General features: G+C 36.8%; 1 protein-coding gene across 2 annotated transcripts in view; it reads left to right on the top strand.

Annotated features, from left to right (window-relative positions):
* Positions 1 to 744: 744 nt before the first annotated feature.
* GAS2 (growth arrest specific 2) overlaps positions 745 to 17764 on the top strand; it is a 125332-nt gene continuing 108312 nt past the window's right edge. Inside the window, exons 1-2 of one of the 2 annotated variants that reach the window (XM_081798453.1) lie at positions 745 to 970; positions 8848 to 9012. In XM_081798453.1, coding sequence (XP_081654579.1) covers positions 8868 to 9012 — 145 coding nt within the window. In that variant the 5' untranslated portion in view covers positions 745 to 970; positions 8848 to 8867. Of the gene's footprint in view, positions 971 to 8670; positions 9013 to 17764 lie in introns of those variants that run through there. The other variant, XM_006727290.3, reaches the window with a different exon arrangement.

Below are 17764 nucleotides of genomic sequence, written 5' to 3'. Positions count from 1 at the left end.
TGGAGACGCACAGGCAGCTGATGAACATGTGAACAAAATCACAAAAGTTTTTTAATTTTCATGTCCACTCCGCGGGAAGTGGTAACCTGCCGCTATTAGGACACTCGGCAAGGGTCACATGTGTGGTAGAGGTGAAGCAGACACTTGAACATCTGTCCACTTCATGGGAAGACTTTTCATCTCAGAATACACGTACTAATAAACAACAGTTGGAGAAAATTGTCCATGACATTCAACATAAAGCTGAGCTTTAGCTGAGAGAAGGAAGGGTGGAATTGTATTTCCTTTGGTAAAGCGAAAACAGCCGTGAGTGCTGCCTATTCTAAAACCCTGACGTTTAAAAAGAATTGTAAGAAATCAAATTGTTCAATTTGGAACGAAGAGCGGCCGAAGTTACTGGAAAGCTCATGCCTCTGAGTCTGCAAAATCACCGGCCAGGAGAGCAAAACTTTTCCAACACCCAATTTTAATATTGTACTAAAGCCATTGACTCTGTTAAAAACCCTGGAGTTAAATATGATCCCCTCCCCACTGCACCCCCGCCCTTTCTCTCTTAAGTTAGAGTTTGGGGGACAAGGGGGCTGGAGCTTGGCCCCAACCTCGGAATTGCTGCCAAGGGCTTGTAATACAATCTCTCCCCATTTGAAGGGTAAATCAGTGTCAATTGCGTTTGCCGTCCACCAGAAAAAGTAAGCATTTTACTTCCGCTCGGTCTATGTGGACTGATGAAATGTAGGAAATCTGTTTCTGGCAGGGGGGAAAAATCGTTTTCCCAAACAGCACCGAGAGGAGCCATCAGAGAAGTATGAAGAGGGGCAGTGCGGCTGTAGCTGCTGCCGAGCTGTCGGGGTGCGGAGCGCGGCTGCTGCAGGACCTGCGCCGGGAGGGGGCCGGCCCCGAGACGCTGCGCGAGCGGAGCCGGGAGCCCCGGCGCCTCTGAGAGCCGCCAGCAGCCAGCTCCGGACGCCGGGTGAGCGAGGCGGGCCGGCCGGGTTCCCGCCGGCGCCGCCGCAGCCGCCGGGCGCGCTCGGCAGCGGGACTGCGGGAGCCCTGCCTGCGGGTGCGCGGGGGGCGGCGGGGGAGGGGCGCTCCGTGCGGTGACCTCGGAGGCGCGGCTGGGACGCGCGAGGAGCCGCGGACCGCTGGACGGGCTCTGGCGCTCAGTGGGTGGGCACTGCAGTGGGTGACTCGGATTCCCTGGACACAACCATGTGTCCCTCATCCCTATTGTGGAACAGCCCAGATGACTGCCGCACAGAGAGCCCGCTGGGGCGGCTCAGCCAACCAGGGACTGAAGTGAGGACTTCTCATTAGCACATGGATTCTAAACGCACACTTGTGCATTCGTGCGCCGGGGTCTCTGTGATGCATGCTCAGCGCGGGCGGTTGCTGGGGAGAGGCGAGCCGAGCGAGGGCGGTCTGCCTGGATGGATCCTGAGTGTTTTACTAGAGTGGAGGAGGCCGGGATGGCAGGAAAGAACACGACACTTAACGATGTGGGGAGATACTCCCTGTTTCCGACTGATGAGTTTCACAGAGTTGAGCTTTTTTTAAAAAAAAAAAAAAACGTGAATAAACAAACGCTAGCCTATGAATCAACCCCCTTTGGGAAGATTTTTGCAGAGCAGTAGTGCTCTTTTCATCCAGAGAGCAGGGTTTTGGAATCCTAAATTGTTTGGGGAGCAGCAGGGGAGCCAACTTTGCTTTGGAGGCATTAGGTATTCCGGCAAAATTAAATCCTATCAGCCCAGGAAGGTAAATTGCCATTAAGCTAGCCCAGACATCCGAAGTTTCTACGGTCTTGACTAGAGAGGGAGCAAAAGCAGGGGTTAACAGAATCTGTTTTCGACATTCCAGGACAATTGGGGTGGGGGTGGGTTGTGCAGTACTTCCCTCCAGTTAACCTTTTCGGAAATCAAAGCCTTTACTTTCCCACCTCTTCACCTTCATTCCCTCACCCTCCTTCACTTTCATCCACTTCTAGTGAAGAGTTTGCAAAACTTTACCGTCCCTCTTGTAAACTCCTCCCTCTCTCCAAGTACCGTCTCCCACAAAGCTAAATCAGTTGTGTATAGGAGATCTTTTGTGGGGGAAATAAGATCTGCATGTGCACAGGAACACTCATTTGGCCTCCTAGTGTTAAAATAAAGGCTCAGACAGGTCGGATGTGCCAGCCAGGCAGGAAAAGTTCACCTTTTCCCCGCACCTAACGCTGAGATTCACAGCCGCAAGGCTGGGAAGGAGCGCTTGTGGCTCATTGCTTCCTTCCCCCAACCTCTTAGCGGAGGGGACGCTGATTAGCTGCAGCTGGGGTCTAGTTTGCCCAGCCTTTGAAATCGATCAATGGGCTCCTTCTCCAGGAATGCTCCCCCCCTAACTGCGGTGGAGGAGGTGGTGACTCTGGTGGCCTTCTCCAACATGGGCGTCCTGGTTCTGACCGCCTAAGAGAAGGTAAGGGACAGATGTCTGAGGCGTGGGACAGACAGCTTTTGCAATGCACATTGCAGCCTTCATACATGGCTCCTTGAATGGGCGCTGGAACGCAAAGGTAGCTTGAATTTCAGCGTGTGTGCTAACTAAACTTTGGGCTTATTTCTTCACTTTAGTGCTAAACGCCCTACTTCTGTGATGTGGACTGTGCTTTACTGGGAGATACAGTCACACAGCACATTTCTTTCACCTGGTGCAAAAGGTCATGCGATTGCCACGAAGTTTTCTAGAATCTTGGTAAGAAATCTTAGCTAAAGCTTCAACTTGCAGGTATGGTGAAATGTCAGGTCTTATATTAATCACAAGTACGTTATGTGTAATTTTAGAATTTTGATTCAAGCCTGCAAGTCTGTATTACAAACTTTTGGAGTCTTTGGAAGGCCAAAGTTACCTTGGTTAAAAACAATGAGGCTCTGACAATTTCTTTGCCGAGTTTTGTTAAAACTGCAACTGATGTTAAGGCTCTTTTGGTATTTTTGTGGTTTTGATATAGAGGCACAAACAGGATCCCACTATTTCTTTTCATTTCTTCCGAGCAACAATCAAGATTTTCCACTCAGTGTTTTCAGGCTAGAGAAAAGAACGGGAGAGAAGGTAGAAAATACCTCTTGTCAAAATGGGTAATGCTTGTGTAGTTTTTCTGTCCTAAATGTTTTCAGGGTCAATTGAGTTTTTACTACTGTTCTCCCCTTATATGAGACTGTATGCTATATATATAAATATATATATATATTTATATATATGCTATATATATACACACGCATATATTCAGTACAATGTAGAACTCTGCTAGCTCTTAACTGCCTTATAGTTAGTAAAACAGAAGTCTTTGTATCACAAACAACATCAAAACCCCCAAAATGTTCTCATGAATTAAAGTTGACTTAATCAACTTAGATGAAATTTTGAGGTAAGTACGTAGTCTAATTGATTAATGACTTTCAGATGGTTTTCTATTCAAATTATGTTTCAAGTTAATCTGGAGGGGTCCAAAAACCAGTGCTAAATTCTTTGGAAGAATGGATTAGTAGGATTTTTAAAAACTTGAAAGAATTTCAAATGCCATGAAAATATAAGAATCAATCCCCACTTAGTGTTAATTTATTGGTCATGATTTGAGAAGGAATTCTTACAGGTATACCATCATTTAGTTCAAGACAAATCATCATGGGGCTGCAAGAAGAGAGATTTCCTGGAAGAAAAAAAAACTTAGCATTACTCAAAATTGGACGCCAGGAGAACTGAGTAGCATATTTTTAATGACTCTGACTAATAACCTTGTTACTTTGGGCAAAATATCTTAGGCCTCTAGTCTCTTATTAAAAACCAGGAATTTGCTACATCTTCTAAGATCCATTTGAGTTTAAAGACTTTATTACATAATTAGAAAAATTGATAATGAGTGTCATTTTGCCTTTAGTCTTGGTGCTTTTTTAAAATTTGTGGACAAATTGTGCCTCTTAGCCAGAGTGTGGGTCCACTTCTAAGATCTAGAATAATCTTTCTGATTAAATTTTAGACTTTTATTTTCTAATCAGGGCCTTAGGTTAAGATTTGGTATTCATGGCATTGGTTGAGAATATGTAGTTTTGTAGAGATGTTATTGATTAGCCAAAATGAATCACATAGGAGGAAAGAACTCAGAATGAAGAGCCATCTAGAGTGGTCCTTGGTTATTAGTTCTTTGAATCTCAGTTGAAAGATAGCATTTTCTCCTTCTAAAATTTGAAAGGGTGTTTGGCTTGGGATGTTTTTTGTTAGTTTAAATTTTTTTTAATGGTGTTATTGGCCTATAAATTTTGTTTCTTCATTGTTTCACACTCATAACACACAAAATTGAATAAAGGTGAGGTCAGTGCTACAGATCAGAACAAAGTTGGCCTTTAGGGATGGGTCCCTTGACTGTGGGTTCATTAGCACTCTGTTTTAAAAGGTTACCATTATGGAGTCTGCGTGTGTGTGTGTGTGTGTGTGTGTGTGTGTTGGGTGTGGGGGGAGTGTCGTGACATCTTTTCTCACTTATTTTTGAAGGTACAGGGTTACCCTATTTTTAACTGTGTCAAAAATGAGGTATAATTTGTTACCAAACTTTGCTTTTAAAAACACATGTAAACTTCTCATTTTAGAGCTTAACATTTCATTCATCACCTGTCAATATGAAGAAAACTTTGGATTTTCCCTTTTTTATGGTTTTATTTCATAAATACTTTGTTTTCATTTCTCCTTTTTTGACTTTTTTTAGTGATTTATAGTTCTATAAAATATTTCTATTTTGTTACAGAACTATTTTTGTTTTTAAAATATGTCAATAGGAGTTTTATTTTGGCACATTTTCTATGAGGATGATTGAAGTTTAGCTAGTATTTATCAGATATAATATACCAAAAACTGGCACAAATATTTAATCTTCGAATTATATTTGAGGTATTTGCCTCCATTGTACACACTGGAAAACTCTAGTACAACGAGAAAGTCATCCAACTGGAATAGAACAGCTATTAAATAGCTAGACAGTGGAGTCAGTATTTGACCCCAGCACTTCTGATTCCCAATCTAATATTCTATCCACTAATCAAGCTTCTTAGTGGATCTCATAGCAGACAGTAGTGATATAATGTTTATAAATTTACTCTTATTTTTCTTTCTTTCCAGTTGATTTTCTATGTAATACATGTCAGCAAAGTCTAGAGATAGACTGGAAACCATCTTGGTAGTAATCAAAGCACACCTCTAGGGGGCGTGAAAGCATACGTTTTTTTCAGAGTCAAAACTATGTCTTCAACTGGGATTCTGGAGCAACAGACTAAACAGTCTTTAAACATGTGATATTTTACTTATGGAGTCATTAATTTTTTCTTCTTCCCCTGGGCTAGTTCAGTCTCATCATAGTCATAATGGTTATTCCAGAATCAGTTCTACTATGGAAAGAAAGAAAAAATAATACACACACACATTCTTTGAAGAATTCTGTATTAAATTTCTGCATGTTTTTCCCTTTAAGTTTTATTTTTCTGAATTCCAAATCCCGAGGGTTGAGTTATTCATTTTTAGATAGACCCATACAGCTTGGAGAAGCCATAGTTCAGAGAGTCATAGAAGCATTTGAGTCCTTCTGTTTCCAAAGCAATTGGCTTTGCTTAGTACTTACCAAAATCACTTATCAAGCTTTTAAAATATTTAGATTATCTGAATTTTCATGGTAACATCTTTCAGTGTTTAGATATATTATATAAAATATTTTTCTTTCCCCAAAACCGAACTTTTTTTCAGTCTAATGGATCCTTAATCATTTTATTTCCCATCTTTAAAAGCTACTCCTTGGCATCTCTTTTGGTTTTTGAAAACTTTTGAATAATTCAAAGGATCAGAAATTATCTTTTTGTTATAGTGTGTTCTTTGTGATCTAACTCAACTCATCCAGTTGGTTAAAGTTGAAAATTCTAAAAAGGTTACAATCCCGTAGTGATCTTTTTATCTGAGTAATATAAATTTATTTGATTGTTATTCATACCAGTTTAATCACTTCGATTAGAAACTACTTCACCACGGGATAATTCTTCCACACTCCAAAGTTTGAACCTAACTGGATTCATTTCTGTGTTTCCTATTCATGTCTCTGCCATGTTTAAATCGAAGACTTTGTGTAGTGACTTTCAACTGAACCACAAAGTCATGCTAGATTTGATGGTGATTTGAAATATGAAAAATGGATCAGGAGAATTTGGGTTGAAATCCCGATTTTTTTTCCCAAGGCACGTAAACATAAAAGTCCCTATCTATGACAGTGACTTTAGGTGTCCATATATTTGGCATATGTTTAATTGTTTACTTCTATCACCTGCTAATTACCCACTAAACCTTCTTTCTCCCACTTTGGCTTCCTGGGGAAATATAATCTTATTATTGTTTTTTTTCCCCTTTGTATGTAATTTTGATTATATCCGAAGCTGCATAACAAAAATTGCTTAATTACTCTTATTGTTTTTACTTACTGATCATCTATAAATATTAGAAGATAGCTTGAATTACATTTCTGGCAAAATACAGGACAGACTACATGAGAAGTAAATGTGCCACTGTCAAGGAAAAGAAAAACTTCACTGTTTGGAAGGATTGAGGGGAAGGATTGTGTCCCTCTGGCTCATTGCAACTGTTACATGCCATTAGGCTTACTGTAAACTATCCCTTGATGAATTCTTTGCTGGACAATGAGCTTAAGAATCTGAGGTGTCTTCTTGTTTTTACAGAGCAAAATAGGATTCTGGTGCTTAAATGAAAGTTTGCAGAGCACATAATAGGATGTAGATAAAGTTACTGAACTATCACATCTCACTTTCAGGAAAGTAGTGGGAGAGATTGTGTCTTGAGAAGAAAGGCATTTTAGAGGTAACCCTTTTAAGATTTCAATTAGTTATTTAAATGTATGAATCATGTGCTTAAATGTATTATTACTTAAATGTTTGTTCTGAGGCTAGCTAGCCTAGAGGAATCCTAACCAGCCACAGGGAGATGTCTTGTTTTCCTGGGACTGGACCTATTTTTAAAAGAACTGGAGCAAAATGTTTTAGATTTCTGGTATTTAATCGCAGGGTTTGGAGAAAGCTTCAGGACATTATATGAATAATATAATTAACTGCAAAAAGATAGGCAATGATGATATTCTGGCTTCTGTAATGATAATTTAGTAACATATGACAAAATGTATTAAATATCTTTCACATTTGCACTGGTTCACTTTAGATAATTAGATATATAGAGATTTACAAAAAATGTTTTCAAAGATAATTTTTGTTAATTTTTTTGCAAAAAGTTATTCCAAAGCATAATTGCTTTGGAAATGAAATTGCCTGTTTTTAAATTATACGTTTATGACGCTTTTTAGGTGTTGACTCACGTTACCAGTCTTTTCTAATATTACACCAAAATGTTTGGGAGACAGTCACATTTTGCAATTTTCTGAACACCAATGTTGTCTTATTTTTTTTTCCAAAAGCAGTCTTAAAAGGCAAAAAATTAAGCTATGCTAAGAGAATTAGAGTTTAATAAGTAAAAAGGAATATTATGTAAAGAATAAAACTGACAGAAGTGTATACAACTTATATTGGTAAATTTAAAATACCATAAATATTGAAATATAGCTGAAAACCCCATTATATCCTATCATACTTCTTTCCAGCTGCAAATATTTTCATTAGTCATACAACAAGTGGTTATTTCATATGCACTATTTATATATAGAATAGAGTCCTACACATTGTTAAACTGATGAGTTTGTTTACCTTAGCTACTTCAATATTACTTCTATAGTCTTAGGTCCTATAAATGATGCATGCAAAGTGCTACATTCAAGGCCAAGTATATATTCAAACATCTTTTCTACAATCCACGCAGGGGACTGTGCCACTCATAAGGTGGTCGGGTTAATGAAATCATCTTTTATTTTATAGACCTAAGACATTTCACTACTTCTACTCTAAAGATGATTGCAAGCAAAACTAGTCTGTAAAATATATAAAGTGGGAAGACAAAAGTAAGATAAAAGAAAACCCTATGGCAGTATTTATTAGGATTGTGTGTAATTCTCGTGGGTTCTTGATGAATCTATTTTGTAAAATGTATCATTCTGGAAAGAATAATGGTCTTAGAGTATGAAGACCCAGGTTCAAGCCTGACTCTGCCATGATCTGGTATATGATCTTGGTTAAGTCATTTATCCGCTCTTGTTTTTTTTTTTTTTTTTTCATTAACTCTAAGATGAGAAAAGTGTAGTAGGTACTCTTTGAAAGCACCTCCTTTCCTGTCTCCCCACCAGTTCTCTAAACTGTGAGTCCATGATAGTTTACCCATATGCAAAGAACCAAGTGCTCTGCTTAATCTTACAGGTAATAGTTTTAAGAAAAGTCCTAAGTTTACAGTAAATCGTACAAATTATGTCATTGCTTGCACTCAGTACTAAAATTCTGTGGAAATCTATGGTTTCAGACATTAGCCAAAACATTGGAGTTTACAATTTGGACACTAAAATTTTAATCAAGCCCTTTTTATTACTTTTGAATAAGTGGAATTTCTTGCCTTACAAGCTGACTTTTTCCAATATAATGTTTTACATGAGCTTAGAGCTTAGTGTTGGATTTTTCTATTTGACCTTAGATGGCTGGCATTTCCTACCAGGTGTTTGGTCGAAAGGGATAGGCCCAGTACAGGAAAAGCAAATAGTGTCTCATGGGGTTTAATAATTAATAACCTGACCTGTCATCAAAGCGTCCATGGACCTTGTTCCTTACTATGTCATGGGCAGAAAGATTTTAACAAGAGACGTCTATGTAAAAAGCAACTGCTCTTTTGTTTCCAAAACAGGGATTACAAGTGGAAAAATAATGTGCACTGCTCTGAGCCCAAAGGTACGCAGTGGACCTGGCCTCTCGGATATGCATCAGTATAGCCAATGGCTGGCGAGCAGACATGAAGCTAACTTGCTACCGATGAAGGAAGATCTGGCCTTGTGGTTAACCAATCTATTAGGTAAGGTTATAAGATCTCATCTGGGGGGCAAAGATAACAGTTTTTTTTCCCCTCACCTCATGTCGTGTCCTTCACCTAGGCACGTGACAGCTCCTTGGGAAGAACGATTTCATTATTTGGATTTTCCATCTGGGCAACCTGAAACATGTGGAAAATTTGAATGAATTTCTCAATATCTCTCACATGAACTGCGCTTAGTAATTCCAGTGTCACTCACGGAAGGGTGGAAATGTATGGCCAAATTGCTTATTTCATCTATATGCTGATCTGATTGATTTTGGATTTTTCTTTCATGCAGCTGACCACTTTGACTTGTTCTTTTGACATTGTACTCAGGCCACAGTCTGTGAAATTCTGACTTCCAAAACTAGATTTCTTTGCCCTACTTTCATAGCACACCTTCTGAAACTGCTGAATGCCCAAGCTCTAGTACAAAAACATCTATCCTTTGTCTAAATGAGCTAACCGGAATCATCCGACCTTGAACTGAAATTTTTCTTCTCATTTTGCTTTTGTTTTTAAGCATTCTTCTAAAAGTTGTCTCTGAGAAACATGCTACCTCATGCTAAGGCTGCATCTTTTTTTTTTTTTCATTTCTATTGTGCCCTCATATTCATAGGATAAAATTTCAACCATGTGCAAAATGGAATCATACATTTAAAGGATCATCATCTAGAGCAGTGCTGTTTTTACCAGTAGTTTTTCACAGAGAACAGAATGAAAACCTGAGGGAAGGACCCTTATAGACACATGAGAGAGAAGATTTGAATATTGAGTAAACATAGAATTTATATGGTGCTTTATCATTTGCAGAAGGGATTTCACTAACATTCTTATTTAAAGAATCCGTCGAGGCAAGTATTTTTTTTCCTCCCCACTTTCTAGCTGATGGAACTAAGGAGCTTAGTGAGGAGCACCCTGTTTATCTAAAGTGCTAGCAAGGTTTTAACAAGGTTCAGCAAGAATTTAACACATTTTAGCCAGATGTTCTTTTTGCTCACCATGGCTCTGGGGTTTTGCGTGGCTGTTACATTTTTTTAAGCCTTCATCCGAAGGGTAGATGTCTCCTTTTTCCTCAGTGTGTACACTATTTTGACGCCTCTATGTAGTGTAGCCGGAGCTGCTGCCTATGGGTGTGCATGGCTCCCAGCCACAGGGTAAGGGCAGAAATGCAGAAGGCATCCTTGGGAAGACCCTTCACTACGCTATGGAGCTATATCCACTAGAAGGAAGGGGCTACCCCCTTTTAAAGACATCCCTACAAAGGAGCAGTTTTTATCTTCATCACATACAGGGAGTCAAGTTTGTCTAAGCAGGTGGATTTTTTCTTTCTCTTTCCCTCTTTTTTATTTTATTTTTTATTTTTTTGTCTCTTGGGGATTCACTAATGATTGTTACATAAGTAACTGATTATTAACTTTGAGCCGTCCTCGGCTATGGGCTATCTCAAGTACAGCGGCACAGAGTGGGACTTAGGAGCACAGACTTGACCCTGCTGTGTTTGAACCCCAGATCTGCCACTTACTAGCAATATGATCTTGGGCAAGTTACTCACGCTGTCTGTGCCTCAGTCTCCTCATCCGTAAAGTGGTAATAATAGTAGTGTCTCCTTTGCAGGGTTGCTGTTGGATTAAATGATTACAATAGGTGTACTACTTAGTGCTAGGCATATTGTAAATACTATATGCTTGTCATTGTTATTCCATTTACATACTGTTAATGTGATTCTTGTGGATAAGTTTGTGTGTTCAACAAATATTTGAGTGTGCAGCATAATATGTTAGTTTAAAAAATGGACTCTGGAATTAGAATGCTTCAATTCAAATCTCAGTTCCACAAGTTACCAGCTCTGTTATACTAGGCAAATGTCTTAATGCAATGTGCCTCAATGTTGTCATCTGAAAAACAAGTATACTACTAATAACAACCTCATGGGATTGTTGGAAATTTGAATGAGATCCCCAGCTTTAGAACAAGACCTGGCACATAATAATCAACTAGCTAGTAAATACTAACTATTGCAATTAACTGTGTTTCAGACACAGTCTGATAAGTACTGGAGGGTAGAATAGTGATTGGGAATGAGTACCAGTTCTTATAGGGCTTGGAATAGATTGAAAAAGAAGTATTTTAAATAAAGTGAATAAATAATTCATTAATCGGGCTTTTTAACACTAAAAAGCCCAATTGTTTTAAACACTAAAAGATATAAGTTGCAATAAGAACGTAAAAAGAAGGAAGTGGGAATGGAGTAAAACATCAGAGGGCTTGGGGTGGGGGAATCCCCTTTAAAAGGTCTTATATTTAATTGAGAACTGAAGAATAATTAATAGCTAGACAAAGCATGGGAGAAGAGGCTGAGTGGAAGGAACGGCATACACGGAGACAGGAAGGGGTTTGGTACCTTGGAAGAACTGAATGAAGGCTGGCATCAACAGCAGTGATCAAGAGGGGGGAAAGTTTCATGTGATTTGTTGGGGCTAGGTTGCATACTGCTTTGAAGACAGGGTTAAGGAGCTTTATAATTTATTGTATGATCAAGGAGGAGCCATCGAGGTGTTCTAGGCAGGGAAAGATTGTGATTATAGTATAGCATGATTGTGTAGGCATGTTCCAAGGTCCCATGACATGTCATCAAAGCCATCATTTGGTGAATATGATCATTTACAAAGCAGTTTAACCAGGGTAAGCAGCACAAGATATCCCAAAGAATAGAGTCAGTGTGTGTGTAATGGAAAGATCCTTGTACCATAAGTCAGGAGACCTGGCTCCTAACTTGGTGTCAGGAGACCTGGCTTCTGATTCTGGCTCTGCCACTCAATAGGAAATTTGCCCAAAGTCACTCAGCTATCTTTTCTGGGCTCAGTGTCCTCAACCATAAAATGAAGGGCTTGGAGTGGATGATCTCTAATGTCCTTTCCAGTTCCAAAAGTCTAGGTTTCCAAGAAATCCATCTCTTGAGACCTAGTTTGAGATCATCAATATGCATAAACAAGGAGAAAGCAATTTACATAAATGAATAATCTTTCTTTTAAAGAAGAAGAATTTTTTTGATGCTAGTAGTTAGTAACAAAAATGGCTTGTGAATTTTTCTCAGAAAAGGAATCTTCAAGATATAGTAAAGTACAACCTTGTGTTGACTTAAATTCATAAAAGTAGATAGATAATAGCTTTCAAGTGAATATCCTCATGGTAACTTAGAAAGTAGACCAATAACTTGAGATTATTTTAAAGTGGTAAAACATTTGGAGTTAAGAAAATACACTATGTACTAGAATGGTGATAATAAGGAGGGGAGAAAAAATGTATGGTTATGTAAGAAGATATTTTTATTATACATAATAGATATATTTAGAATTCACATATTTTGGAAATGGAACCATTAAAGTAAATTTTAAAATTATTATTGACCATTTTATCACCTCAAATATTTGCAAATTTACATTGTGTAGCTCTCTTTCAAGTCTTATTTTTCATCTATTTGAAAGCTAGAGATGTTTTGAAAATAGTTTCGAAGTTGATACTGTCTCCATGTAAAGCATCTGCATTTTTTGGATAGGTAGAAATTTACATACTAAATTAAAGCTTTTAATTAGATAATGATGTGGACTTACTTGTAGAAAGGCTTTCTGTCTCTTTTTAGTAATACTTGATTGAAATATAACTTTTTTTCCTTTTATGTCTTTCAAAAGGAGTATTAATGGTTTTCTAAACTCATGTATATCTGGCCCTATATATAAAATGTCAACTAGAAGGTGTAGTTTCTTAAAGAACACTCAATATGTATTCAGATTTTTTTGGTAGATAAAAGTGTTTGATAGAGAAAAAATTATTTCATTGGTTCATAGGCCAGTATTCACATTCATGCCATATATGGAGGTATAATACATAATTTTCAGGTACTATATACTTACTTAATCAGTGACAATAATAAATACCACTTTACGGGAGCCTGGGTGGCTCAGATGGTTAAGCGTCTGCCTTCAGCTCAGGTCATGATCCCAGGGTCCTGGGATCGAGTCCCGCATCGGGCTCTCTGCTCCTTGGGAGCCTGCTTCTCCCTCTGCCTCTCTCTCTCTCTGTCTCTCATGAATAAATAAATAAAATCTTTAAAAAAAAATACCACTTTACATTCTTAGGCATAGAATTAAAGCAACAATGGCAAATTTTTAGATTAAAATTTATATATTAGAATATTAAATGCTAGCTATGTTGTGATAAATTAACTAGCTAAGATGAATAAATAGTTACTTTAGTTGGGATTTGTTTATGAGATAGCATACCAGTTTGATTCATGAGAAGATCATCATGTAATGCTTACTGACTGCTCACATATCCTTGGAAATACACACTAATGTTCTTGAAAATAGTCTTTGTAGTCCAAGTATGTTTTCTAATAGCTGGCACCATGGTGCATTTTATGACCAACTTTCAGAAAAGACAGCAAATGAATCCCAAAGATCCCTTTATTCTTCCCTATAAAACATTTCTCTGGCCATTGTCCCCTGCTATACATTAAATGTATACATTTCGTCTTTATTTTTGGTCTTCTGTCTTGTTACTTTTGTTCATGAACTTGCTATTGCCCATTTATTATTTAACTGTGTCCTTAGGACATATTTGAGCACCAGATGATTATACAAATAAATCTTGGGGAGACATTTAATTGTTACTTTGAATAAGCAGCATGTTATTAAATTAACAGTCCCAGATTATAGCATCACTCATCATTCAAATACATGAGGCACATTCTATGAATTTCATGATTGCTGATGGAGTATTGAAGATTGTTGTTGGCTTCACTTTGAAATGAATACACTAATGTAAATGTTCTCAAATTGTTTATTTCACTTGTCTTTCTTTAATCATTTGAAAATAATGGTCTACCTTTATTTGGTTATTAACACTATATGAACCATATGGCAATATATTTTTGAGAGAAGCTTTTAGTTATTAAGCATCAAAGAAATTGACATTGTTTTTAAAGATTATAGATTTTTAGATTGTAAGTATATATGTATTTGGATATATGCAGGGACTTTGAGTAAATTATAAAATATATTACAAATTACTTTATGTTCAATTGATTTCACTTAAATTTAGAAATGCATCATAATAATTGATACTATGGTGATTTACCCTTTGTCTGACTTTCCCTACATGCACAGAAAAGAAAATCACCCAGTTGTGATATGCTTAATATGATCAATAAATAATATTTCAAAAATTTCAGTTATTTCTAAAATTAATCATATTTCAGCATTAACAAGTTAAGCACCTATTTATTGGAGTTGCCGCTGTTAAATGCAACTGCTGTCTAATGAGCTTTGAACAGCTTTCCTTTCTTTTTTTTCCTAAAGCCCTTTACCAGATCCTTATCCTGCAATGTTCTCATATTCTTGATATAGTCAATAAAAATTCCTTAGAAAAGGTGGTATCTTATGCTAGTTCAAAAGTTTAAAGAATCAAATTCATGTTCACAAATTGACACCTTTCAGAGATGATAATGCCTCATTTTTTTACCCAATGTTTCAAGCAGAAACAGCTTTGTCTTTTCTTGATAGAAATGCAGGGTAGATACTTTGAATCAGCAGGGAGCAGGTGTTGATCTAGGGCTTCTGGATATAACGAATCATTTCCTATCTCCCAGCCTTCAAAACACTGAATAATCTGAGTTAAAACAGCAGATGAGTTGCTTTGAGCTCTCCAATTAGAGAAATATACGAGGATTAAGAGGTACACTTGAGTTTGCGGTAGAGTTGGGTCCTGTCTGCATCAGCTTTAGGAATCAGGCCACACATCAGAACATCTTGAATGACTTTCTCAGCCATTCTCCAGTCTACACCTTGGACTGCTCTTCAGTCTTTAGCAACAGTATCTTCAGCCCCAAGCGGCTTTTGTTTGTTGTTGTTGTTTCAGAAAGGCTTTGTTGGAGTTCTACAAAGAAAAAGGCAATAGAATTAGGGAGAATACTTTATTATAGAAAATAGCTATTTGTGTATTCAGCAAATATTTGTTTAAGTAGCCAAGCATAGTGGCTAGGAGCATTAGACTCTAAACCTAGATATCATGGGTTAAAGATTCAGATTCACTGAGTAAACCTAGATATCATGGGTTAAAAATCCAGATTCACTGAGTAACTTTAAGCAAATTACTTAATCTAATACCTCAGTTTCATCATCTGTAAAATGGATACAATAATAGCACCCATTTCACAGATTGGTGAGGAGATTAAAAACATGAATACATGTAAAGTGCCTGGCATATAGTTAAGTCTCAACTGTTAAATACCATTATTAGATGTTATCATATCTTAGGAACCTGAGTTTAGTACTGCTAACTTACTGGGAGGAAAACTTTTTTTCTCAGCAAAGTAGAAGGTAAAAAGGATTCTTTTTCCAGGTGGCTTCAGTCTAAAACACTACTGATTGATACTTAATCAGTATGGAAATTATGGCAAGCACATACTTCTGGGAGGAATGTACTGATGTGTATAAGCATGTGTGCTGATTTAGTTACTTGGCAAAAAATTTCAGGCAGATCTTTATTTCATATTATTATGCCCTAGCATTTTATGAGGAAGTGACTAACCACAATCTTTAACCAAATTCCCTGATCTTTGTCTATTGGCAAGCTGTCAATCATGCTGAATTGGTGGTATGAAGATCAGAGTCCACAATTATGAACTCAAGAAGTAAAGATATTACTTCTAGACTAGGCTATTTTTTTTTTAAGTAGGCTCCATGCCCAGGGTGGAGCCCAACATAGGGCTTGAACTCACAACCCTGAGATCAGGACCTATGCTGAGATCAAGAGTCAGAGGCTCAACCACCTGAGCCACCCAGGCACCCCTAGACTAGGCTATTTTAGATTAACCTTCAAGTCAATACTTTTTACACTCCAGTGTGGGTCAGTCGGTACTCCAAGATGATTTAATTGTATCTATTCATTGCCATATCTTTTCCTAAACATACCAATAACATGAAAGGACAGAGCTGGGGAAGAAGTGATTCTATGATTCTAGAATCCTACTGCATCTAGTATTTATAATCTAATGTCTCAAAAAAGCTACACAATTCTGATTAAAGAAGATCTGGTTTTGCCTAACAGAGGTATTTAGCTTTTTACAATGTTTACTTGAGAAATTGTAATTAGTGCTTCATATAGCTTGTTCTAATGGACTTGTCATGGTTAAATTGAGCTAAATTCATGTGATGATTTTTAAAAAATTTTTGGTAATATTAATATAATAAGAGTGAGGTAATATATCATTCCATATAAAGATTATATTGATCTCTTACAATTATAAAGTATGTTTAAAATGTGTATTTTATGATTCTTTGGGTGGAAAATATATTACATATGAAGATTTAAAAAAACTTCTCCATCTTGCATTTTTCCTTCATTTGAGGCAGTATGTTTCAACTATAAAGTACATAACTGTGTCTGTTTTAGCAAAAAAAAAAAAAAAAATCCAACTTTTGGAGCTATAAAATATACAGAATTGAAAGCTGAGCCCTAATATATTTTTCATTAGATACAGATGTTTAATGTAAATTCTTTCTTCAAGTATTCATGAAAATCAGAATAACTAAAAATTTTCAGGTATAATGCATAAAAAGTAAAAATCATACCTTTTGGTAAATTGCTAATAACTTTTTAATGAAAGGCATTTTTCTTTTTATACTTTACAAGTTCTTTTAAATTCATTGTAATCATCTTGTCACTTAACATTATGAATAGAATCTTTAAATTGCCATGGAATGTAATGAAATATGAATACCTAAAGACCTCTTTCAAATGTAGAGAATCTTATAACTAATTTATGAAGGAATCATTCAATAATTTGGAGTAAAATTTATCTTCTTTACCTTGAAATTTAATTGATAATTTTGAAAATATTTCTAATATTTACTTTTCATACTTATTTCCAAAATAACTTTCTTATTAGCAAATGCAGGCCAATATGGTATATGCATAATACAAATTTTGTTGTGCTCACTTTTTGTATCTTGAGAATATTACTTTCATTCCTGAATTAAGTTGAGCTGCATACAATTTTGAAATAATAGTAGTTTTGTATAGGCTACTTCTGTGGTGAGTAGTTAGAGCTACTGATGTTTTGCCAACTGCAGAAGTAATTATCCTTACTGGGGACTAAAATGCAAAGTATCCAGAAGGAAAAAAGAACATTTTTAAAAAGGTAATTTTATTTCCTTCTTTACCTGCCCTTCCCCCAAAACAGTAAAAAAAAAATTTCAAACGGATGTTTCTTGAAATCCAAATGTATTACATATCGTGTGTTGAACTTTAAGCCAGTGGTTTATCTGTTGTTCCAGTTGGGTTATATTTAAGTGTTCATGGAATTGAACTGCATGCATTTTTTCTTAAGATAAAAGCTAATCCTATGAGAATCTCCATATAAAATTTTAAAGTGTTCCTTTCTTTTTTGCTTTAACTTAACTACTTTTTACAAAAATAATATCCAACATTTTGTCAAAGTTTTCCAGCAGTTTATTTCTTCATTTGTTAATTTACATGTTCACTGAACATATTTCCTAGGTACCTACTATGATAATAACATACTTACATCTGTAGGAACACACACACATACACACAACATGCCCCAAGAGGTTTGAGGAAGACATGAACTTTACACAGAACATATTAGTAGCAATAGAAGAGGTTTGATAAGTTGCCAAAATGAGTGATGCTTTTGAATGCAACCATATAGAAAAGAGATCAGTAGGGC

Source organism: Leptonychotes weddellii, chromosome 11, assembly GCF_054177405.1.
Source record: "Leptonychotes weddellii isolate Sample4059 chromosome 11, ASM5417740v2, whole genome shotgun sequence".
Taxonomy (NCBI): Eukaryota; Metazoa; Chordata; class Mammalia; order Carnivora; family Phocidae; genus Leptonychotes; species Leptonychotes weddellii.
Note: the sequence above shows the minus strand (reverse complement) of the source record. Positions and strands in the feature narration are given on the sequence as shown.